General features: G+C 45.5%; 1 protein-coding gene across 1 annotated transcript in view; it reads right to left on the bottom strand.

Annotated features, from left to right (window-relative positions):
* Nucleotides 1–24,876, bottom strand: part of RANBP17 (RAN binding protein 17) — a 2,111,817-nt gene that overhangs the window by 1,844,670 nt on the left and 242,271 nt on the right. The window contains exon 7 of the mRNA XM_069654335.1: nucleotides 10,847–11,012. Within this exon, the coding sequence (XP_069510436.1) occupies nucleotides 10,847–11,012 (166 nt within the window). The remainder of the gene's footprint in view (nucleotides 1–10,846; nucleotides 11,013–24,876) is intronic.

The raw sequence follows: 24,876 nt of genomic DNA, 5'->3' as shown, positions 1-24,876 counted from the left end.
GCAGAGTTCGCCAAGATGTTGGCCATGGGTGTAATTGAACCCTCAACCAGCCAATGGTCCAGCCCAGTGGTCCTGGTCCCAAATGGATTGCTTCACTAGCAGGTACCAAGGATTGGAGGTTCTATGTGGACTACAAATGAGTCAATGCAGTCACCAAGACTGATGGACACCATTGCCCAGGGCTGATGAGCTTGTCGACATGATAGGTGCTGCCAAGTTTGGAGGACCTTGGACCTCAAATCAGGCTATTGGCAAATAGCTCTGACTAACCAGGCTAAGGAGTAAATGGCTTTCTGAACACCAGAAGGGCTCTACCACTTTAGGGTTAGGGTTATCCCTTTTGGGTTGAAGAATGCCCCTGCCACCTTCCAAAGGTTAGTCAATCATGCTGTCAGTAGGCTGGAGTCCTTTTGCATGGCCTACCTGGACGACATTGCAGTCTACAGTTACATCTGCAAAGAGAATTTTACACACTTGAAAAAGGTGCTGCAGGCCATTAAAAGGCCCAGCCCCACTATCAAGGCAAGCAATTGCCAGATAGCACAGGGGAAGGTTACCTACCTTGGTCATGAGGTAGGAGGGGGTCAAATCCAACCTCTCCCTAGTAAAGTACAAGCTGTACAGGACAAGGAGACTCCCTCTACTCAAACCCAGGTGAGAGATTTGTTTGGGCCTCACTGGATACTACAGAAACTTCATGGCAGACTATGGCACTAGCTGCCCCTCTGGCAGCTCTGACATCACCGAAACAGCCTAAGAAGGTACATTGGAGTGAAGACTGTCAAAGGGCCTTGGGTAGCTTGAAGGAACGTTTGTGCAGGGTACCAGTCTTGTGTGCCCCTGACTACAGCAAACTCTTTATTGTTCAAACTGATGCCTGTGACACTGGAGCTGTGTTTTCTCAGTTAGACACCAAAGGGATAGAACACCCCTTAATTTTCATCAGTAGGCAACGCAAGGGTAATGTTGAAAAGGAGTGTTTAGTATACTTTGGTCACGTAGGTGTTTTAGACCCTACCTTACAGGGTCTGCCTTTAAGGTCCAAACGGACCATAAGCCCTTAAAGCTGCTTATGCAGTTGAAGGGTGAAAACCCCAAACTGGGCAGGTGGTCCATTAGCCTCCAAGGGGTAGACTTCACCATTGAGCATAGGCCATGACAATGCAGATTTCCTTTCCGGAAGGTATGTTGACCGTCTGGATGAAGGTAACAACCTTGTGGGAGATCAGTTGCCCTAACCTGAGTCTGGGGGCGTATGCGATACTGGAAATGCCTTATGGAGGGTCAAGACCTCCTAGTCCTTGTCCTACCACTTCTCTGTGTCTGCGACTTCTCTGTTTTCTGCCACTGGGGACCAAAATGGACCTCTGACAGTGGAGCTCTTCATGTTTTCCTTTTGGTGAACAATACCCATTGGATACCCTTATGGAACCCAGGGGTGGGGGTACACCCTTGTACTGTCTGTCTGTTGCCCAGAGAGCAGGGTATGGGCTTGTGGCAGTTAAATGCTGACTTGGCAGTGGCTCTGAGTGTCCTCCATTTTGTGACACCCAGGCACTCGCATAGGAATAAATGGATTCCTGCAGGAAGGCAAGATGCCCCCTGTGGCCTCTTGGTTTCTATTGACTTTTACCTTGTTTTCCAAGGTCCTGTGGATCCCAGCCCCTGTTCATTTCCACTGACTGGCTGTTGGGTGGAAATACCATATGTGGCTCTCGAGCTGCCTCCTGTCAGACTGACTGGAGCCTCCCAAGAGGCTTTGTATTGTGGGTACACCCTAGGGGTGGGACCTGTATAAATTGAGTCTGAAGTGAACTCACATTCTGTGTTGTGGGTGAGTGGACAGCCCTGTCTGAAAGTGACATGAGTGTAGTGTAGTATGCTGAAAGGCTGGGTACTTACAGCAATCCACATTCTTTGTTATGGGTGTCTTGGTGGAGTGAATGGCCTGAATGCTGGGAGCCTGATTGGCTGCCTGCCGGCATGAATGCCCTTCTGCATGATTGGTTGACTGAGCCCGGCTCAGCCCGAGTGAATGGGAACCAATGTGTGTATAACAGGGGACCTCTCACTCACCAATTTGTTCAGAAGCTGAAGTTGAAGCTGAAGCAAGAAGAAACTGTTCCTTGAAGCTCAGTTGGAGGAGAAGTCTGCTGTACATTTCTTTGTGTAATACTAAAGTTGCTGTGTTCTTCGTAAGACTGATCCAGAGAGGACCTGCAAAGGAGACCTCTCCCTGTGCTACGAGGGACCATTTTGAAAGCTGCTACTCTTCATCAGCAGTTCCCTAGAAGCCAGTCCTGTGTGCCTGCCGTCCAGAGAAGGGGTCTTTGTGTGTTCTGAAGAGGAGTGCCCGGACATCTTGATTCAAAGAAGTTTATTGGTGTCTCCCAGGGTCCGGAGGTGTGTTTGTGACTGCTGGAAGCCTTTTATGTCTACCGCCCAGAAGAGGGGATATCCTGACATAATGCTGCTGGACACCCAGAGCTGCAAATGTTTCAAACAGCCTAAGAACATTTCAAGGGACATCCTTGCCATTATCACTGACCACTTTTTTCTGCTGCGGAGAGTCCAGAGTGGGATTCCTGCCACCAGAAGCTAACTAAGAGATCCAGAGGGTCCAGACTTGGTAAAGGTCTGTGGTCCACTCCAGTGGTCGAGTCCAGGTCACCAGAAGCTGTCCAGAGGTCCATGCTGTGGCTGCAGTACCGTAGAACCGAAAGGTGGAAAACCGTGATATTCCGAACCCAACACCAATAGTGACATATGCACCTGTCACTGCCAGAAGTCATCGAAGGGTGCCAGGGGTCTTACTCATCTGCCAAGACTTTAAGAGCCCACAGCAAGTTTCACCTTCACAGGACTTCTACAGTCAGAGAAACCGTCGACCAAAGGAGAGCACTGTCAAGAGTAAAACTGCTGCCCTTCAGAAAGACTTTGGTTACATTTTCTTGTGGACTCAGCATCCCAGTGGCTCCTTCTTCCAAGGGTGGTCCATCTGCTCCTTCACCAAAGGGGGGGGGGGTCTTTCTCCGACTGATGAGGAAGAGCATTTTCTAGCCTCAAGAGACGTCCAAGGGTCAGAGATTTGTCTTGGATCCTGTTCTCCTGTGGCCTCTCAGGTACTTTGGAGTGGTAGAACCTTTTTTAAAAAAGCAGAATGTTATTGAACATTATTGGACTGGGCTGTAAAAGACAAAATAAGTTACTCCCTAACCTTTCCATTACAGGTCGCCCAGGTGTGGGGGTAGGGAGGAATCATCACACTGAATTATATATCTATCTAAAGAAAGCATTCTGCCACTGTTCACAACTAACATGCCTTTCTTCCCTGTTCTATGCCGATACACCTCACTTAAATAATGCCTATTTAAAACGGTCTACAGTTAATGCATCTATTACTGAATTTAAGTATTGTACGGTACCACATAGAGTGTATATATTTGCCCACGTATTTCCAAGTACAAATTGTTATCATTTAAATGTATATATATATATTCCTGAATCTTATTTTATATAAAGAAGCTGTGTTATCACCTAAGATCATGTGTGGGCATTCCTTTGTGGGTGCTTGGGGACTCTGTACTTAAGAACCTGCCTGCATCAACTTCTGAAAGCTTATGCCTCGCTGCTTGTCCATTGCTACAAAATTGAGAGCCTTGGCTGGGATGTGATGTGCCTTTACCCTACTATAAGGGGGGGAAAAGTACAGATACCGCCGCCAGTCTTTACAAGCAGGAAGAAGCCAAAGGCTAGGAACTGTTAGCAGAATAAGAACTATTCCAGGTGGAAAGGATACTTGTTGGATAAGTTTACCAGGGAAAGAGAAAAAAACCACTCTTCGTAGAGGAAAACAAGAGAAGAGAAACTCTCAAGACAACAATTAATTATCTGTACAAAGTGATTACTAGAGGCCATCTAAATATCATCTATTGAAAAGCAGTCAGTGGGAAACCCACAGATTCCAGGAGAAGGGAGACATTCTCCTGACTGAGTCATTAAAATAATGGTAGGGTCAGATAGGCTTAGAGTTGGACGGTGGACAGTTGTTTCTAGACATTCACTGACGAGCACCTTAGCTTATTTTGTTAGTTAGGGAAGGCCTGTATTATAGGGAAACCTAGGCTTTCTTCATTTTCTTGAATACATTTACCAGTGAAATGTCTAAGCAGTGTGTGTCCTCCTTCTGACCTACCGCACTAAGGCATGAGGAACGAAAGGTACGAAGTTGGCGACATAGGCCCAATCCTTAGACTTGGCAGATGTCTGGAGAAATTTGCATCACGTGGATTGCACGCCCTCGTGCCTCTCCGGGACCCATGGTTATCTGTCCCGCATTGATTTTGTGTTTGCCCCTAGAGACGCAATTCAAAATGTGACAGAGGCCGACTCCTTGCGAGGGTTAGCTCAGATTACTCGCCCTTATTGGTCTCCTGGGGGCATGGAGAGCACCACAGGGCTCTGGCGGCTTAATACTAATGATTTGCTGGCACCTGAGCTCAGTTGCTGCCCTCGTGGATGAAACAAAAAGTATTTGGGTCGAGAAAGAGGGGTCAGATGAAAGCATTGTGAAGTTGTGGGAAGCCTATAAAACAGTCCTTAGGGATGAGTCGATTCAGGCAGTTCGGTGGAGAGAGAAGGAAATGAGGTGCAATCTTTTGAGCGATTAATCGGATCAGGTACAGAGAGACTTGAGCAGATTGCAGAAGAGAGTGCGATCACTCGCTAAGGACGATGCCAGATATCGGAGTAAGCTTAGAAAGGGGAGGGTATACCAACACAGGCACAAGAACGGGAAACTATTAGCTTGGCTGGTCAAGCAGGAGGAAGGCAACAGATGGATTGTAGCTATCAGAGGACCCAGGGGGACGATCTTAAGGGGCGGGAGGATATAGCAGCGGGCTTTTGGTCCTTCTACAAGGGGTTATAGGCAAAGCCCCCGCAGGGGACAGGAGTTGAACTATTATCCTTCCTGGAGTCCCTGCCTTTAAAGCAGTGGACGGAGGCCTACTGGAAGAACTAGTGGCAGATTTGAGCATGGTGGATGTTGAGTGCTGTGTCCACCGGCTCCAACGGCCACTGTGTGGAATTGTGGACGTCCCAGGCAGACGAGGTAAGCTCACACCTACTCAATCTGTATAAGAAGAGCATGGAGGATGGGATTCTTCCACGGGACACTCGAGAATGCACAATAGTTGTGATCCATAAGAAGGGCAAGCCAAGGGCGTGTTGCGAATCCTACGGCCAAACTCCCTCTTGAATGAGGAGGTAAAGATTCTGGGCAATATTTTGGCTGATAGACTCTTGACTGTGCTTCCCAGCCTGGTCCATCCAGATCAGAATGGTTTTATGACAGAGAGGCAGACGCACCTCAATATGCGGTGGCTCTTTGGGTCGGTTTCTATGCCGAATTACTCCCCTCTGATGGGAATGTCATCCTATCGTTGGATTCATACGAAGCGTTCCACTCTGTAGGATGGGACTATATGTGGGCTGCGTTAGGGAGGTTCGGATTTGGGCCAAAATTCCTGGGCTGGGTTAAGCTACTCTACGTGTCCCCACACAGCCAGGGTCAATGGTTGCCTCTCCTAGCCCTTCTCTCTCAATCTAGAGAGAGAGATGGGGGACCGAGACAGAGCGGCCCCCCGTCGCTCTTTCTACTGACTCTTCTAATTTAGCCTTTGGCCGGATAGTTAAGAGAGGATGGGGGACTCGCAGGATTCCGTTGGCCCGGGGTCACAAGGACAGGATCTCTTTATTTGCTTACGACGTGCTCCTCTACTTAAGCGACCCGGCTGGATCAGTAGCAAGGGCAATTGAAATGATGAGTAGATTCTGGTCTTTTAGTGGCCTGAAGGTCAGCTGAGAAAAATCGGTTCGATTACAGTTGTCGGGGAGGACATGGATGAGACTGGCTCGGGGTCTTAAGATTACCATGCATTCCTTTAAATACTTGGGCATTTGGATCACTAGATCTAAAGAGGAGTTTCTCAGGTTGAACTCGATACCAGTGATGACGAAATTCATGGCCAAAGTGAAAAGGTGGGGAAGTCTTCCACTGATATTGATAGGTTGCGTGGCCTTATTCAAAATGATAGCACTCCCTAAATTTGTACAAGTCCTGCAGGCCTCTTCTTACGATATCCCTAAACAAGATTTTGGCAAAGTGAATGGTGGCGTATGGAGGTTGCTGTGGAGGGGGAGTGGTGGCGGTCCCGAGCATTGCGTTGGACACACTGACTAACTCGGATTGTGATGAGGGTCTTAATCTACCAGACCTTCATAGATATTTTTCAGCCATGCAGTTGGTAGTGGTGAAAGATTGTTTTTTCCAGGATGCAGACAATCCCCTCTTTGAGATCGAAAAGATGGGCTCTCTGTCACTGGGACAAGTGTTGTTTGGGAAGTCTTCATCAACGTATTGTCTCCAGACGTATTGTCTCCAGCTGGGAAATTGGCGGTTAAGGTGTGGCGCCAGTTGGATGGGTGATTAGGGTGGCAGAAGATCAGCCTCTGTGGGGGAATAGATTCCTGCGTGAACTAATGACCTTCGAGGGGTGTAGGGGTTGGAGTGAGAGGGGCTTGGGACATCTTGGGGATGTGATCATCGAGGGGGCTTTCTTCTCGATCGCAGAACTACAGGCTAGAGTTGGCCTGGGTCAGAACCTGTTTTTCCAATATCTGCAGTTACAGCGTGCTGTAAAAAGGCAGTTTGGGGGTGTTCGACCTCCCCCAGGAAACACCGCTCCCGAGTAAAATTTCCACTGAGAAACACACAGTAAAACCAATCTCCAGTTTACATAAGTGGATAACTGGGGTTACCATCAAGTCCATGGAGGCATTGAAGGTACGTTGGGAGGAGGAGGTGGGTCTGTTGGTACATGGGGGAAAGGGGAAGTGTGCTGGGCCAGACAGGTGAGCTAGCCATTTGTGTCATACTTAGGATGATAAACTATAATGTCTTACACAGGGTGTATTACACCCCAGACGCCTGTATTTGTTGGGTAGGAGCGAAATTCCTGCTCCAAATGTAAAATTGCACAGGGCACATTTGTGCATATGATCTGGAAATGCCCCAGGATACAGAACTTCTGGGCATGGGTGCTCTCCGTAGTGGGCACAGTGTTGGGTGAAGAGATCGTGGCAGATCCCAGGATATGTGCGATGGGTTTGTGGAGGAAAGCATTCTCTTCGACATGGGATAGGAAGTTATCCAACATGGAATTCGCTGTAGCCAAGAGAGGCATCTCTAGAGTATGGCATTCTGAGGATGCCCCCTTCCTGCCCGAATGGGAATCCACTATGGATGGCTGCATGAAGATGGAAAGGCTGGTCTACAAGAGCAGGGGATGTCCGCAAAAACATGGAATAGTGTGGGAAAATGGTTGTGGGACAGGGAGGAATCTGGTTGATTTTCTGGGCCACCATAGTAGGGTGTCCAAGGCTACTGGGTGGGGTCGATATTGGTGTCCAGAGGGAAAGGGGTGGGTTTTGCAGTGCTGGGATAGGATAGGGGGTTGAGGGGAGTTGGTTTCAAGAACCTGTTGGTTCTGTGTTGTTGGTTCTGTGTACCTCTGTATCGCTTTATGATGCAGTTTGATCGGATGCTATGAAAAATGTCAATACCAATGGTTTATAAAAAAAAAAAAAATACCAGGTGCCGGTTATTTGAGTGCTAATAAAAAATAAATAAGTATGATGCCAGGCTTTCATTTATTTTGTCAAGAAAGACTAAATCGCCCAAATCTACAGCAGAGAATATAGTGGGGGTGGGGGGTGAAAAATTGTAGCAGATTTGAGCAACCGAGAGCTCAATCCAACTGGTTTGTCACCGCCTCCACTACCAATATTGGATATATTACTCGTCATAATCGCATTGCTGATGCTTACATCGGCTTAGTTTCACATGCTATGCATAGGCCAACATCTAGTGAGTCGCGGATTATTACATTATTTGTTTTCGATACTCAAATAGGGTCGTCGACAGAGCGTGTCAGTAATACTATCCCTACTGTGTCATTTGCAATGTAACATCAAATTGATGCTGAGTCACCAAGAGTACACAGGAACATTTTCAGGATGGGGCGCCCACACTACATGCCAGCATTTTCACTGTGAGAACACATTTGGGTTGGCTGTGCTCAATAATGTCAACATGGCAACTGTAAAAACAGAACCATGATGGCTTTGACTAATAGGCCTAAGACCAGTACTGCAAACAACCACAAAAACACACTTTTCTTAGCTTTGATCAATACTTCCAGTACTGTAATCATACCTCATGTTGGTGTTGCCCAGAAAGCCTAAGGCCAGTACAGCAAGCCATGGTAGGAACACACTCTGTTTGACTGCCTAATAATGCCAGTACTGCAAACCTAAGAACATGCTTGCCTTTTCTTTATCATCATAGAAGAACACACTCATATTGTCTGTGCCAGTGTAAGAAAATAGCCTCAGGATGACTGTGTCAATATATGCCAGTAGTCCCACGTAAAACCGCTGCCAGAAATCTTAGTTTTGCTCATAATGCAATAACCCCACAGAATATAACATATCAATGCTGGCTGTGCAAAATTATGCCTCTATTCCACATAAGGACACTCTGTTTTTCCCCATAATGCAATAGCGGCACAGGAAGAAAATATGCCATTGCTGGCTGCGCAAATATATGGCACCTATCCCAACCTCATGTAAGAGTACACTCATATTGGCTTTGCTCATAACACTGTAATGCCACACAAGACATGTCCATGCTGGCTGCCATCTTCACATACACATTCACCCCGGACACATGCACGCATAAATAGTGTGGCGGATTGAATGAACTCTGCATTTTAGTAAAGGAGAGGGGTGGATTGATCCCTTCCTCAAAATCATTCAGAAAAACCACTAGGGAATCTTAAGAGAAAGTGAGGTGCAAAGCTTTCATTCACACTTGTGAATTGTATGAATCAAATATCCAGAGGGTATCCAGAGGAGGAGCCTTTACTACAAATGTCCCAAGATCAAATTCTGCAGGATGGCATTCATGCCAATCCTTATCAGACAGGTACAGCATTCACAAAGCGTGAGGCTTGCACAGCCAGAGAATCAAAAGTTCCCCAACTCACCTAGTAAACAAATGGAGCTACTTCGTGCCCAGCAGTTTGACAGACAAGCAAAGTAAGGGCGAAAGTAACTTTTCCTCAGCTGCAGGATACCATGAATGTCCAAACAGGCTTAGGAGGTTGTTGGCGATGTTACAGGCTGCATATAACGATGCGGTCCAAACAGGTGAGAGAAATCACCTCATTATCCACACAGAGACTCAATTAGATGGATTTGAAAATGTATTGGGGGGTGGGGGGAGAACAATTCCTATGTAATTCCAAAATCCTGAAACAAAACAAAGTAAACCTCAGCCAATCACATGGGCCGAGACAGTTACAAAGAGTCCTGAGCAATTTTGAAAGGAAGAGATCAGAAGAAAAGAGGGAAATTGAAGGAAGCCTGCAAGCTTCACACAGATACCTGTATACATGGGAAAATAACTCCCTGGGAGAATGTTGCACACACTTGAGCTACTTTACAACAGCTGCTCTGGAGGAAGGTAACCCATTGAACTGACCCGCACAAGAGTAGACTGAATGCAAAAATGGGCCTAAAGGAGGGTCCTCAAGCCCAACAATGAAACCAGAAGGACGTTTGAAAGCGAACTACTTCTTTTGAACTCCCTAGAGGAGAGACCCGTAGCAGGAGATTAAGATAAAATTATCTGGAGGAAGTAACACAGAGGACTGGCACATACAAGGGTAGATTGAATGCAAGAATAGGCCCAAAGGAGGGACAGCAAGCCAGGCAGTGAAACTAGAAGGAATCCTGAAGGTGAAGGACTTCCTACTAACTCACCAGAGGAGAAACCCTTGACAGGAGCTTAAGGTAATATCTGCCAGAAAAAGAACTCTAAATTCGGGGGTGGGAGGATTTAGGATTCAGAACATTCAGTTGGCTCCACAGTGGGCATTACTTTGTAGACTACGGAGTCCCTGGATGGGCAAGTACCTTTAAGATTAGGTGAAAGAACTTTAATGATTTGGACACTTGTCCTTGACGATATTGGACAGTGGAGAAAACCCCACTTTTGGTTGTTCCAAACAGTGTCATCCGAGACACTGTTTGTTATGGGCATACTTATTATCTGTACCTGTTTCCTTAAGTTCCTAGAGGAATTTGGTCCAACCCGTACCGACAGATTATTACATAAATCCATACTTTTAATAACCATATACATTTAGTGTCACATATAATTCCTCGGCCGTACCACAATACACACAGCAACAAACATACATAGGGTTTCTACACTTGCCTGCTTGTTCGTACCTTCAGCTAACCTTCAACACATGCTAAGCAGGACAGCCCACCTATCACCTCCTGTAAGTCACTATGTGACGGGTTAGACATTCTATAGCCGACCTGCTTCTCAATTTTGCAGCATCTTATGTTCTGTGTGGAACTTATCAGGCTCAGTTTTCCAAACAAAAAATAAATGTAACAGGGGATGAAATGTAAAAGGGGATGTGACCCTGCTCGGAGGAAGGCAGCACAGTCCCCCAGCACAGTCCCCCGTCTAAACAAGCACTCGCCCATCCTGTACAGTAGCGGGCCAAAGATGTAAGTTTACATTTTATCTAAACTTACGCCACCACTGAGTGACTGTTTTATTAATTTCAACCACAGTACAAGCAAACATACGCTGCCCGATTAATAAGAGCAACCACAATCAATCATTCACTGGTCAATTTGACACAATATTTATAATGTGTGTATATACTTTAAGGCAGCAATTTAAGAAGAAAACACATCTTACTTGTTCTCCAGGTTGTTGGAATTTGCACAGTGCATAGATCATCTGCAGATTCATCTGCTGAGCTGCCAATGAAGTCGAAGCTAAGACAATTGAGGACAAGTTTAAGAAGATGCATAACCAGTCCCTGCTGGCTTTGGTCCTGAAGATTTAATGGCTTTGCCAGTATCTGAAATTATAAACGGGAAATATAAATGTTTAATTATTTATATGATCTTCAGTTTATGTTTGAACACATGTCAACTCTCAAATACATATGACAACAGTTAAATGTAAACAAACAAAAAAATGGCAAACAATATGGAAAATAAAAGGTTTCTTTAAAACAGAGAACTGTGCCAAAACAATGAATAAACGACACAACAATGCAGCTTTCATTGTGTGATAAGGCAAGTAACCTGGTGAGTATCCGGGGGTGCGAGACCTCCCAGGGAGCCATCTAGCGCTACTCCTGCCCCTATGGTGGACGGTGGCAGCAAAGTGCCCCAACTGCGACCCCCCCACTTGTGCCAGAATGCTTGCATGCAGATCCTGATCTCGTACCATACCTCTTGAACAAACAACTCGCCAGTGTTTCTCTTATTTTGACAGATCAGAAGCAACAAGAGAAAAGAAGCCTGACCCAGAAAAGATAACAAATGGTGAAGAAATCAACAAAACCTGCAGAAACCCTTGAACTCTGTCAGACAACCTGCACCCCCAGGAAATGTAGTGCAGTAGCCCCTACCCCAGAGAATGGGCTAGAGAGAGGTGCAAGAGAAGTCGCCCGCATATGCAGCATTCACAGATCCGGTGCGTTCCTCTGTGAAACCACCGGTGGGAGTTTGCATACCTATAATCATCCACTTAATCACCAGGGATGGTTTAAAGAACCTACGGGTACTGGCAGGGAGGTTGCATTCCAACACATGAACTCTGCCATGAACCTGGTGCGCCACACATCTGTGGAGCCAGTGGGAGAGGCTTAATCGCTTTTTCAAAGCTTTCCCGTGCACATGCACATCCTGGGGCAGGGAGAGCAGCCCAGGCTGGATAGGGAAAGAGAAACAATCTCTTGGAAAGGAGGGATATTTAAAGGAAGAACAGGAAGTAGGAAGTGTGTGCTTACCGGGTGAAGCCAGAGGTGGAGGATGACCAAGAGACCACAAGAGGAAGGAGCAGTGGCTTGTGGAGGAGGTTGTTGGAGCATATGAGGTACTAGTTTAAGAGTGAAAGTGGTTCTGTAGTTTTAGTGTGCGTGGTTGTGTGGTAAGTGTTTAGAAGAAGATAGCGTAAGGAATTAATGAGAATTGAATGACACTGGGTGGAAGGAGGGCGGTTGCGTAATTTGGGCGGAGGCGTGTAGCTGTGGGAGGAGGAGCGTGGTAGTGGGAGGAGTGTACTAGAGGAAGGAGGGGTGTACTATAAAGTCAAACACAAAAGTTATAGTCAGGAATCCTTGTGACCAGGGTTGGATCCCGTTCCCCTGGATAAAGTCAGGATTTTCCAAACCAAAGTTAAATTTCAGAAAAGTTCTTTGCACTAGCCAAGTTCCACTCCGGTAGAAATTAAACTTCTTTTCATTCAATATATTCTTCACTTGGCAAAGTGACTGTATTCGTTCAAAAGGTTTTTCACACTTGCAAACAATAGTTAGTTTCCACAACCTTCTGCTTGGCAAACCAAAAGACTTTCTCTTCACACAGCAAGTCAGAAGTCAAGGTAAATGTTCGCTCAAGAGCAATCAATTGTTATCACATCATATTCCTTCTTTAGAAACATTTTAGTCAGGATGGTTATACAACAGTTCATCAAACAACAAGGGAATTGCCACTTCTTTCCACCACAACCTTCTACCAGCATTTCAAAGTTTTTCAAGATATCCTCTTCCTGGTCCACTCGCCTGCTAGAACGAACACCGATTTGTCCCTTTCCAAGTTTACTCTCCTGCCAGGGTAAAACTACTACTACAAGTTGTACTCTGTGGTAAGGTTAATACAATTGGCATACAGTTTCTTACTGCACAAAAGGACAATAGTTCTCACATGGATCTGTTTGCCATAAGCAATGGAGATCACACTGCTCTCCCCCTGTTCCCTGTCACAAGGAGGGCTTCCTTCCTGCTGTATTTGATTTTCTTCTACACATCCTCTTGGCAGTGTCCGATGTGGTTTACAATTTCCTCCCTCAAGGTATCTTCTTATGGACTGTCAAATTCAAATTGCTTTGGTGTGACTCTCAGCTTTCTTGGGCCTTGGCAATGTAAGTTACACTGTCCCGTCTTTAGATGTCCCTCTTCAGGATAGTTTGATCTCATTTGGTTTAATATTGCCCCTCTTTGGCTTGGGCAATGCAGGTTATAGTATTCCCGTAATAGATATTAACCACTTTGCCTTTGGCAATACGGGTTACAATATTCTCCTAATCGACATCTTGTAATAGGAGAGTTGCACTCAGTTTGCTTAAATTCAGAATTCCAGCATTTACAATCATTCAACAGTCTCCTTCGGAGCGCCTCGGGGTCACCAGCATCAAGCCGACTCATCGGTCTGTCCTGGCGTCTCCTTCTGACATGCTGCTTCCACCACTTCTTCGTTCGTAGGGACTCCTGCAACGTTTTACAGTTACCGCAAGCCTGCAATTGCTTGCTCTGACTGTCAACGAAGCCTGCACAACCCTGTGCGCTCACAGGTGAGGACTTTACACCGGAGCGGGCTGCAGGGCGCAGGGAGCTTCTGTAGAGGTGGAGCCAAGTACCCCTACCCAATGCTACTCCCCTATGATGCCTATATGTTGGGAGCCAGAGTGTGAGACACGTGCAATACCAGTGAGTACCAATACTGAAGAGAATCCTGGAAGTAAGATTCCCATTGAGAAAGCCATGCATGCATACACAACAATATGATGGCCATTTGAATGAAATCCCAGAAGAAGTGTGAAAACTGAACAAAAGAGGAGATTGGTGACGTCATAGAAAAAAATAGAGCTGACGCACACAGAAGAGATGCAGAGACGAGAGAACATAAATATTCTATAGACACTCGATGCTCATGCTAACAGAAATAATGATGATAGCAAGTCGTTTTACAATTGTACAGAAGCAGTAACGCAAGTAGACAAAGTATTCATAAAGGCTAGCTATGCAGTGAATAGATGGCGATGCGCCAACGTATATGCATAGGAAAATTATGAACTATGGATAATTCCCTCAACAAACTTTAGCAGAGCTAGATCCAGTGAAAAGGAAGGTTTTCAGTGTGTCGCAGTTAGAAATCGGAAACTTAACCATAGAGGTAAACCAAGGAAGGGCTTGGCTGGCTCAACACCAAGAAGTCAAGGCCACCGTGGGCCTGAATGTCTGCACAGTAGTTACAGAATGTGTGAAAGAACAAATTCCTGTCTTAGGTGAGGAGTTAGAACATTAAAGACGTCAGAGGTTCATCATTTAATAGTATTTTAATTGCAGAAAGACTCGAAAACATGGTCTGCAGTCACATGGTTGGATGAAAATAGACACTGGGACGAGCTGTATCGAAACCAAGAAGAGAGTATGCCTATACTCCCTCATATTCTCGAGTTCCGAGAACATTTTCAAGGCTAAGTTCAAAGCTTAATTGACTAGCAGGCTGCAAGGGTGATAATGGATGAACAGGCTAATTGGTGGGAAGCCATGGTTATGACCTGCCAACCAGCACCTGTATGCCAGCCTGCGTGCTGCTTGCGTAGATGGAATATTACAGAGGGCGTACAAGGGGGCCAACCAATTATAGAGGGCCACGTAATAAAGAGCCCTATAGTTTGTATAACCAATGGGACATTGTGTATTTGATGACGTTCATAGTGACCTGCACTAAGGGATGGCTTAGTTGCCCCATTTGATGTTAGAGACCCAATCACCTTCACAACAAGTATGGAACGTATACCTGGATGTTCCCTGTAATCCTACCACTTTCGCAAGTAGGTTTTTGTAGTTTGCAACGTAGGTTGACGTCAATGATGACAAGTTGCTTTTCTCATGAAATGCATTGAGTGTGAAGATCGAGCGAACTCGTTGGTGTTCGTTGTAACTCCCTGTTTTAGATAATTGACATTAAAACAGTTACACTTTGCCAACTTCCTAAGTTAGTTTGATTATTTATGTTTGAGTATATTCTGCATCTCCATCCATCTAACGGTATTGCTACCTCGTCTTAAAGGGCTGGGTCGGACACCCCTGTTCACTTGTCTCCCACTTAGGGTCGTCAGCCTCAATACCGCTTCCCACTGCGCATACTCTGCATACACCAGGGATCCCGACCTCCACGACAGTCTCTGCAGCAGTGCCTCCAATCTCTGCTTCTTCCTGCTCCTTCTTCCTTTTGGCCAGCACCTGAGGGGCCTTTAAATGTTTTAAGGTCCCGCTCAGGTGTGGGTCATTACAACAACTAGACCGCACATTACTCTTTGGTAACTCTGGACCCCTCGTCCCAGTCTCAGTACTAGGAGCATTATGTGACTTGAAGTTCACAATGATCCTAGTGGTTTTAACATTATCAAATCCATTCTGTTTATAGGAAGTATAAGATGTACTTTTAAGGGAAGAGTGTACAGGAAGTAATGGTCTTCTCTTAGGCTTATAATCCAAACACACGTGGAATCATAGCTACTAAAAGTAGTTGTATTAACTCCCTGTCCCTTACAAAAAGGGTTCTCATGCTCGACACCTTTCTTACGTGTAGGAGAGGAGGCCCCACTGTGACAACATGCCATTAAATATTCAGGCATAGGGGAAACTGCATTCTCAGAATAAGATGAATAGTGCGCCCCTCCAGATGGGGTCTCTAAATTCTCTAGATGGCCCTCTCCTCCCAGGTGATCATCCCTCCTAATACCACACACGAAGGGTTAGGATCAGGTAGTGGCTGCCTTTCCCCCTGGCCAAATAGATGAGACTTTAGCCAGGATTCTGTGATAACTCTGCATGATTCATCACAGTACTCTTTGCACAAATTCAATATGCTGAAAAATGGCAGTTATCCGATTTGTCCTCATTGTGGACATGTTTACAAAATGGATGTAGGCTCCGAAACAGGACTTTATAATGCACTTTGTAGTGCATGTGAGTATTAATAGCAGTCATGAAACGCACTTCACAAAAATTTGGTGCAGGACCTTCAAGGTATTTAATATTCAGCAGAAGTTCCGTTGTCTCCATCAGCCACAATCTGGGAGGGGCGATGTAAAGAAAATGGGGTCCTAATAATGAATATTTCCAAACTTTGGCCAGAAACCGATTTGAAGTGGCAAGATGACACAAAAGACTAATTTGACTACATAGTGTTCTACTTATCTGTATTTCTTGAAAGAGGCAAGTTCCACAAGCAAAAAATCCAATTGATGTTTGACAAAATCATGACAAAAATGAGAGACAGTGATGCCAACAAATTGTTTATGGGGGAGGTATTTTAGCAAGTGTGACTGTGGAGACAATGACTGCCCTAGGTTTTTTCAGGCTTAGGAAGACGAGGATATTCCATAAGACATTTGTATTTGAAATTCATACTGAACGGACAACCAAAAGACACTGTATGGGAGATGAAATAGCTTGTATTTATTTACACAAGTGTCCCTAAACTGAGCATAAACATGGTTCAAATAACCTGTCATAATGGGGAGGCAGCCCACTCAGGAGGGTCAACAACCATGGTTTATCTCACTGCACCCTTCACAGAGGAAGAATATCTATTTTTATATCATGCAAGTCCCACCCGTAAGGGAAGTCCAGCTCCAAAATGCTAGGCAATTCTCCTCTGAACAACAGTACCATCGGAAACAAAGACTAGTGTTTCAGGCTTGTTGGGCCTCATCAGTGAGGTGGAGCTGAGCCACTCTACGGGTCAGTGACCAAGGGGGGCATGTCTGGACTACCCCTTGTGATTTGGGTAAAAAGAGAAGTTTTATAAAACATACAGAAGTGGTTGCAAGAACATACATAGTTCTAATAACCTATTGTCTGATGTATGACACTGAGGAGAGTCTACAACCATGCTGTAGCTCCCTGCACCCTTCCTATCAATTTGATATCAATTTCAATATCAGCCTGGTCCCACCCATAAGGTCAGCTGGAAAAGGCTACTAGATTAATAATAGGCTTGGAAGTGACCAATATAGAAGCCAGCCTAGAAAACCTTTGCTTAATCGAAGACTTGAGCAGTGTTAGCCAAACTGCTGCGACTTAGAATAACATTCCAGTGGCAAGTCGAAGAAATAAATGGGACATTGCCAGTGGAGAAGTACAAGACTTTCTGAATGATCAGCCGAGATCGATTACAGTCTAGCAGGACCGAGATAAAGAACAAAACTAGAGACATAACTCTAGTTGGATGACGAGGTCTTCAACCAAGTTTTCAGTACATCGGCATTCTACAGTTATTACAAACTTAATTCCTTTGCCAAGGATTCCCCTAAGCTATGCCCTTTCCCTCAGGTCTCAAGGAGTCATAGGGCCACTTTGTCTCGTTAGGCAAGTGACATCTCTGTTTTGAGGTTTGACATGGTTTAAGAAGGGTGCCCAGATTGCTGCAAGTTTCCTCTCAAGGCGTACGAGATTTTTTAGTTCCACAAAATCTCCCACATTTTCGCATCCCAGTCCAAAAGGTCTGGGACCCTGGAGGACCTCCATCTATGGACGACAACCATCCTTGCTGCCAGAGCGGCTTTCTGCAGAATTTCACACGAAAGCCACGGGCCTCTATGCTCCTCCAACATGGACCCCAGCATGCTGTAATTAATTCATGGTGGCAACAGTGAAGACAGACACAAGTGATCACAGTTCAAGGGTGTTTATTAAACTGTAGAAGTAGGTTGGAAAAACTCCTATTCTAAACCTAAATCTAAATCTAAGACGGGAGCAAGCTTCGATCATCAAACAATAATAAGGCAGTCCTCGTGGTGTCTTTGTCAATAAAAGGGCCTATAATAAGAAAAACCTATTGCCAATCCTTACGCAAAATACAAAAGAAGCGTGGGATAATGTTCCTAAGAAAGAAGGAAGTGTTCACAAATAATACGTCCGGATGCGATAGTCGGGGTCTCCCTTCCCCACGTATTAAGCACGGGACAAGGTAGGATTCTGGAGCACAGCACGAGCCAACAGTTCCGCTCTCACGAATCAGGACTTACAGTGGTTAAGTTTCTTTGTTACAAAAAGTCTCTGGCCTCCGAGGGCCTGAAGGTTTTCAAACAAATAAACAAAAGTTCCTTTCCGTATGCACGTTGGGTGAAGCCTTTCACCCCTGGATCCCCCCTCTTCCGGGCTCAGATCTACCAAAAGTTTGTAATGATATCAGGACCTGCGATAGTTAGGTTTCTTACTTCCGAGGGTCTGACAGATTCAAAATCTATATAAATAAAAATGTAAACGTTCGTTTGTTCAAAATCTTCAATCTCTGAAAGTTCTTCACCGATTGCTTTGAAATGTTGACACAATGTTGCATTCGAATAGGCGCATGTTTTTATATACTTACTATACATAGATGTCACACCTGTGACAGGTAAAAACATGCTTTTTCTGAAAAACAGAGCCATCTGTTGGACGTAAAAGCAACACACGCTATACTAAATATTTTACTGAAAAACAGTGCCATCTGTTGGACGTAAAAGCAACACACGCTATACTAAATATTTTACGATTCCATTTCAATGTTTCTGATACAGAATGGCTCAAATACGTGCAGAGGAAGCAGCAGAGTGACGTGCTGCCAGACTTCAGGATGCACGGCTGCGAGCACGCGATCGCGTTCTGCAGCTTTAGATAGGCTTTGTTCTCAACAGAATGAACACGACAGGCTGAGAGTGGCTGAAAGATGTCAACGAGAAACAGCAGATCAGCTTAAAACACGACTCCGTGCTCAGCAATCACGCAATTACAATCGCCTTGCATTCCGGTACAACCCAGCTGATGATTATAGTTTGAGCCGGCATGTTCTCATTGTCACCATGACTGAAGTGTGTCCTTATTGCAAGGCTCCGAAATTTAATGGAGAAACGAAAAGAATGTGTTGGGCCGCCGAAAAAATTAAACTGCCTCAGCTTGGAGAAACGCCAGAGCCATTAAAAACTACCCACAAGCATTGTGAAATTAAACATATTAGAAACGTGCACTTTATCTTTTCTTTCTTTTCCATTTAACCAGACTGAGCCACAGCAACGCGTGCCCGGGGACAGCTAGTAACAAATAAAAGGTTACACAAAGTTCTAAAGTCCTTCCTTCTCTGGTTGTACTTGGGTGAGAGCTCACCACCCGTGCCCTGCCCCTCTTCTGGGCTCAGCCCCCTGTCGAATATCAGGTTCCATCTGTCGGGTTCCTACTGGCTTGCATTCAAAAGACTTTCTCTGTTGCACATTCGTCTGTTGCATTCATGGGTCGGTCGGTGTTGGCTTCTAACCCTTGGATCACCCTCTTCTGGGTTCAGATCCCACTCGACTGTCTCCCTCCGTCGGGTTCACTATGGCTTTCAATGCAATTTTGTCTGTGACATTCACAAATCTTAATGTCTTATTAAACAGTTTACTGTAGACATCCCTCTGCTGGGTTCATTCTCGTCAACACACTGTATATCGGGACTTTAGACCTCACCCCATGTTTATTGGCATCCCTCCTTCGGGTTGACTCTTGCCAACTTCGTTACTCGCACATTTTCTCAATCAGTTCTTGCGATGCAGGATTCACTTCCCTTAGCTTCACAACCATCTGTGGGTCAAAGACTTTCGACTGTACAGAGGATTTTACTGAACCCCTGTATGACCACTTTGACCCCTTTCTCGCCTTTCCCAAGGCCTTCTGGTAACAGTAGTTTCTACAATTGGGAAATTGCGCAAAGTTTCCTGAGTGAGCAGCCACGTGGTGCCCGGCTCCTCTGTTTCTGGTTTTCCCCCTTTTGGTATCAATAGTTCTTTGTAATTTCACAGTTCAATTAGCTGCTCGTTACTTTTCGTTAAATACAGTTCAGTTTCTTATCAGCTCTCCCCTCGACTCACCGGCTGTGATGAACCGCTAGCTTTTCTTCTCTCTGGAGTCATGGTTGGTACCATCGAGACAAGCATCTCTCCCCGGCTTGGGTATCAACAGAGGAGGGTCCTGTGTACCGTTGACATCTGCAGCAACACACACTGGCTATTGTTCGCTGTATAACAATTCCTTCTGCTGAGGTTTCACGGGCCTTGATTGGAAAGGGCAAGTTCGCGTCTCTCTGTCACCCTCGCGGTTCGCGCTGTCTTTCTCCTCCTCTTGAACTGCCGTGCTAAGCTAGTTTTCTTGACGTGCGGTCTGCCTTGCTCGTATTGTGCTCTTGTGCTCCACTTTTATCCCTGTGGGGTAGGGAAAGGGCCATCAGGTGTGTGTGTGATTCTGGTCAATTCCCTGACTTTGCCTGACCCTTGTGCTGGGGCAGGTCAGGTAAACAGCTCTAGGGTTAGTCTGCTGTTTTCCACAGGGTAAGAAAGTGTTTGTGTCACAAAGGGGGGGTTTTGTCATGATAAATTAGATTCTTGATCCTAGGGGGGTTGGTAAATTCAGAGGGGTGAAATTGGTAGGGTTTGTGAAGCAAACGGAATGATGGAATTGTTGGAACGGTACTGTTTTATCTGAGCAGGTTGGGAGTGCGGGAGGTAATCAGAGGGACGGGAAGGAGAATGACTGGGAGTATTCGGGTAGGACATAGGAAAACAGGGATTATGGGAGAGGGCATTTCCGAGTTTAACAGGGTTTGGGCTCCTAGTTGATTTACCAGAGGTGTAGGAGTGATTGGATTTTATTAAGGGAGCTTCTTTGGGTGGGAGGTAGAAGTGGAATAACCAAAAGAAAACCCAGGGACTTCACCCCCCCACCTTCTTCCTCAGTATAACACTCTGCCTGCCTTTCGGTATTGCCCCGAGCATAACCCTGGGTTCCCCTACCCAGGTGATCCTCCCTCGCTCGTATACCATTAGGGTTGGGATCTGAGAGGCCAAGTTCGTCCCTGGCCACCTGAATAAGAGATTCCAGGGATCTACTTGGGAGAATACCCTCAGGTCTCTCACAATGGCCAAAAGTGGGTTCTTCTGTATTTTTCTCTGCAACATGCTTGCTAGTTCTGTGAACACTGCCACCCAGTATGCCGGTAGTTTGGGGCACGTCCACCAAATATGTAGAAAAGTACCCAGCCCTCCACATCCCCTCCAGCATACCCGATTCGCCCCTGTTAAATTTCGCCAGCTTATGCGAAGTTAGGTACCGTCTGTACAACATTTTATAGGACTGCTCTTTATACTGTATACACTGAGGATTTGAGTGCATTTCCCCATATTTGATCCCATGGATCCAGAGCGAACGTCCTCTCCAAACCCCTGTGCCATGCCCAAACATGTGCTGCATCAAGTGCAGTTTGCTCTGGAAATAATATCGTACATATTGTGGTTATTAAGCCCCTTGATCTGCTAGAGGAAAACATCAGGATTTCAAAGGCGGTCAACAGGAGTGTGATGCCTCCTCTGACTTCTCATCCTTGGAACCAGTGCCCCAGCTGCCAGTACCTACATTTCTCAGACTCATCCAGCCCAAACCCTTTTTTACATTTGATGAATTACTTGATCTCATTGGCATTAAACATCTGGCCAACAAATTCACACCCACCCATTTACCTTGTCCTAAATCCCATCTACTGGTAGGCAAGTGTTAATTAGGGATTCCCATGAATTGGATTAGCCGGACCCACGAAAATGGTGAACCCTGCCCTCACAGCTAGCTTGTCCAACACCCTCATTGTGGTGACAATGGGTGGAGAATCCCTTAGTGCCAGTGTTGGTAGACAAACAACTTATCTGAGGGGGTTCCCCATCTCCTCTTCTTCAATAACCTTCTATATTTCCATTGCGCTTGAGTTGATCCAGTCACTATCAGGCATTGCAGCTGTGGATAATATCTTATAATGTCCGTGCAGGCCAGTGTCAGCCCAGTCCGCTTGATTGGACTCTTACAACTTGCAGGAGCCTTGCAAAGTAATTACCCTCCAGGTCTATAGGGTAAAACCCCACAGGTTAGGGTAACAACACTGTGTGGCCCTGCCATCAAGGCAGGTGTGCTAAGGGGCACACCCCCATGGAATAACTTGAGGCAGGAATGCAGGAGCAGTAAGGAGGAGACAAAGGACACAATAATTAGGAGAGGAGAGACTGAGGTGTAGCAGAAGATGTGAGTCTAAGCAGAAGTCGGATTCTCACCGGTTCAAGGCACCTCTCTTCTTAGAAATGTACAAATAGAAGCAGGAGGCCTCCTAGACAGGATACCAGTCTATACACCTTACTTAAAACTGTGACAGGAGTCTGAGGATCCTGTCAATGGGTGTAGGCCGTTGCAAGAACATGGTTCTACCATATGGACAGATCAGTCCAATCCTCCAGTCTGTGCGACCTTGTTTCGCCCTTCTGATACATTTTGGTAATTTTAAACATGAAAGATTTCGCCTAAAATTGTCCACAATTTTATAGACAGATGCGAATTATCCCCAGGGATGTATGTACAAAATTTTATGTTTGCAACATTAATAATTTCCTTGGAATCTGTTGTATCTTGTAACTTCTGTTCCCCATGAGGCAATGAGTTCTACCAAGTTTTAAAAAGCCCATAAAATTAGATTTGAAACTGCGAACGTTTTACATTTTTACTAATTCTTGCTGCAGATATAAAAAAGTCTTTAAAGTTTCTTTATAAAATAGTCTTTGTAACCAAAAGGCAGTCCATTGCTACTAGATCCTTTTTTTTTCTTCCTCAAACTGCAAGCAACTGTCATTTCCTTCAAGGCAAGGGGGGTTTCCCATCTTAATTGAAGGTTTTATTGCCCCATACACTTGACAGGTTAGTGTCCCAGGACTTTTATTGTCCCAGCCTGGAGCACAGATGCATCTCTGACGAGCGTGTGAACTTTCTTTGTCCTGGCCTAGTCAAAGTTTTTCAAGCTGGCAATTTTCACTTATGTGTCCTGGATTTATGGTGTATCTCCCTTCCTTGGGGAAGTTTCATGGCTGGCAACTGGAATGACTGGTCTTTCTGAGAGCTTGTAACTCCAGACCATGTGTTTTAAACTCTTTAATTACTTATTTTAGGTCCTGAATTAAACAAACGTGTGAAAGAAGATAGCCTATGTGTATATTATCACCACTAACATAATCCCTTTACATTGCTAAGTAAGCAGGCTTTTATTCAACAATTTATTTTAAACATGCCATTTTATTTTCTTCAGTCAGCAAAGCACATTTTTCCACATGTGTTAAAACTGCTAGCATTTCTTTCTTCAATTTCGGTTTGGCAGCTGCCTCGGATTGCCTACACTGTCTTTGCTGAATGCAGGCGTTTTATCTAAAGCATAGATACATTTACACTTGATCTAGCTCAGAGTGTTAAAGTCTCTTTGAACTGCTGCCCGTGGATACATTTGGAAAGAAATAAACGCGTGTTCCAGTGCAAGTGAAAGGTAAGTTGCTTATTGATTTCTCTCAGAGCTGGTATGACTGGGCCTGTCACTCAGGAATTATGCCTGGTTTTGGTGAAGCACAGTGAATTATCCCGGGCATGACAGGGCCTTTTTACTCACAGGGGTTTGAGAATGAACATATGGAATTAGTGTCAAAGCAACATTTCGAAAGGGTGAAAATGTTTCATTTTGAAGGGAAATTTTGGCTTTTGCACTCATGGCAGGCTTTCCTTTTCATTTGATTCCATTTATAGGTTTCAGAACACACTGGCATACTTTTTCAGTGTGTCCCCTTCTTCCATTTTGCCTGAAGTGTGCTAGACAGGATGGTGCAGCCATTTTTTTGTTGCTGCCAAAACGCAGTTTTGAGGTCCTGGTGCGCACTAGAGCCAACGCAGCCAGGTTGCTGTTTCTTGCACAAATGCAGCTTAGTGAGGTGGGGCAATGCCGTTGAGTGGGTGAATATATCCCACAACGCCCAGTGAAGCAAAGAGGGAGTCCTTACTGTTGGGTGTTGAGAATCGGTCCACTTTCAGATGACTCCGGTGAGAGAAGATTGCCTGTAGAAATGAGTGCTTCTTTCACCTTTTGTGAGTGGGAGAATTCACTCTGCTCAAAAGGTTTTTTTCTGTATTGATCACCTACAGACAATGGACAGCTTTCAAGGACATTTGATGTTCAATTGCTCATTACTACCAGGTGGCACATGAGAGGGGATCTTGTTGCCCCCCTTTTCGTTGACATAAAACATGGACATGATGCAGTCCATCTGGATAATCCACTCTCCCACCACGCCCCCCACGTCAATGAAGAGAACAAAGGCCTTGATGGTATTGAATATGGCCTAGGAGGTTCATGTGACACAGCTGCTGTTGAACAGACCATAGGCAGTGTGCCTTGAGGCCACCCAAAATGGCTCTCCAGGATTGCGGTTAAGGGTCTGCAGAGAGGGTATTTCTGGAAAAGAAGTCTCTCGATCAGATTGCTGCGCTCACCCCAACATGCTGGGATTGGGGACAAAGATGTGGGACTGGATGCAATCTGATTGTTTCCAAATGGACCTATTGCAGGAGCTCCTAGTCTCATCTTAAAGCGGACTAGCAGATTGCATAGAATGCATGCTGCCATCAAGCCAAGGAGCCACTTGAAAGACCCGGTTGAGGTCGACTCTCTGCTCCGAAAGCGTGCCATAGTCAGGGAGATGTCTGAAAGCCTCTGCTGGGACGTAAAATTACTCACTGCCTGATAGTCCATGCCCAAACCCAGAAAGGAGAGTCTGAGTAAGACTTTGAGTACACTTCTCAAAATTGATGGAGAATCCTGTACTAAACAGCATGTTCACCAGGAGCGGGGCCAACGCTTGCTGGGCCGAAGGAGTCCTCACTAACCAGTCCTCCAGATATGGGTACTTGCTATTGCATTCTAAGCTTGGTGAAGCTCCTCTCCTCAGCACCACATTCAGTCAGAATGGGAGATGTCTGGGTTGGCAGTGTGTCCTGCTGAGGGAAAACCGGAGGACTCTCAGGTGGTGTTCCCAGATATGGACTTGTTGGTACACAGTGGAAA

Source organism: Ambystoma mexicanum, chromosome 3q (assembly GCF_040938575.1).
Source record: "Ambystoma mexicanum isolate Mex_15411 chromosome 3q, UKY_AmexF1_1, whole genome shotgun sequence".
Classification (NCBI taxonomy): domain Eukaryota; kingdom Metazoa; phylum Chordata; class Amphibia; order Caudata; family Ambystomatidae; genus Ambystoma; species Ambystoma mexicanum.
The sequence above is the reverse complement of the archived record's forward strand: the minus strand, read 5'-3'. Positions and strand labels throughout refer to the sequence as shown.